The sequence below is a fragment of the Aythya ferina genome (assembly GCF_964211825.1).
Source record: "Aythya ferina genome assembly, contig: HAP1_SCAFFOLD_29, whole genome shotgun sequence".
NCBI classification, from domain to species: Eukaryota; Metazoa; Chordata; class Aves; order Anseriformes; family Anatidae; genus Aythya; species Aythya ferina.
Genome location: NW_028181463.1, coordinates 2,659,606 through 2,660,535, shown reverse-complemented (window position 1 = coordinate 2,660,535; position 930 = coordinate 2,659,606). Strand labels below are relative to the sequence as shown.

General features: G+C 54.5%; 1 protein-coding gene across 1 annotated transcript; it reads left to right on the top strand.

The window, feature by feature from the left end:
• On the top strand, positions 1-930 carry LOC311428146 (olfactory receptor 14C36-like; the record flags this gene model as incomplete). Its single annotated transcript, XM_084539695.1, has 1 exon — positions 1-930. One exon carries the CDS (start codon positions 1-3, stop codon positions 928-930), a length of 930 nt encoding a protein of 309 aa, XP_084395821.1.

Here is a 930-nt window from a genome sequence, read left to right as displayed (position 1 = left end):
ATGTCCAACAGAAGCACCATCACTGAATTCCTCCTGCTGGCATTCGCAGACACGCGTGAGCTGCAGCTCCTGCACTTCGCGCTCTTCCTGGGCATCTACCTGGCTGCCCTCCTGGGCAACGGCCTCATCCTCAGCGCCATAGCCTGCCACCACCGCCTCCACACCCCCATGTACTTCTTCCTCCTCAACCTTGCCCTCCTGGACCTGGGCTGCATCTCCACCACTCTGCCCAAAGCCATGGCCAATGCCCTCTGGGACACCAGGGCCATCTCCTATCAAGGCTGTGCTGCACAGGTCTTTCTCTTTGTCTTCTTGATGTCAGCAGAGTTTTCCCTTCTCTCTGTCATGGCCTACGACCGCTATATTGCCATCTGCAAGCCCCTGCACTACAGGAGCCTCGTGGGCAGCAGAGCTTGTGCCCAGATGGCAGCAGCTGCCTGGGGCAGTGGCTTTCTCAATGCTGTCCTGCACACGGCCAACACATTTTCCCTGCCCCTCTGTCGAGGCAATGCTGTGGACCAGTTCTTCTGTGAAATCCCCCACATCCTCATGCTCTCCTGCTCAGATGTCTACCTCAGAGAAGTTGGTGTTCTTCTAGTTAGTGGTTGCTTTGGTGTTGGTTGTTTTGTTTTCATTTTGGTGTCCTATGTTCAGATCCTCAGGGCAGTGCTGAGGATGCCCTCTGAGCAGGGCAAGCACAAAGCCTTTTCCACGTGCCTCCCTCACCTGGCCGTGGTCTCCCTCTTTCTCAGCACTGTCTTGTTTGCCTACCTGAAGCCCCCTTCTATTTCCTCCATATCCTTGGACATGGTGATGGCAGTTCTGTACTCAGTGGTGCCTCCAGCAGTGAACCCCCTTATCTACAGCATGAGGAACCAGGAGCTCAAAGCGACACTGAAGAAACTGATTCTAGTTTTAGTATTTGCTTAG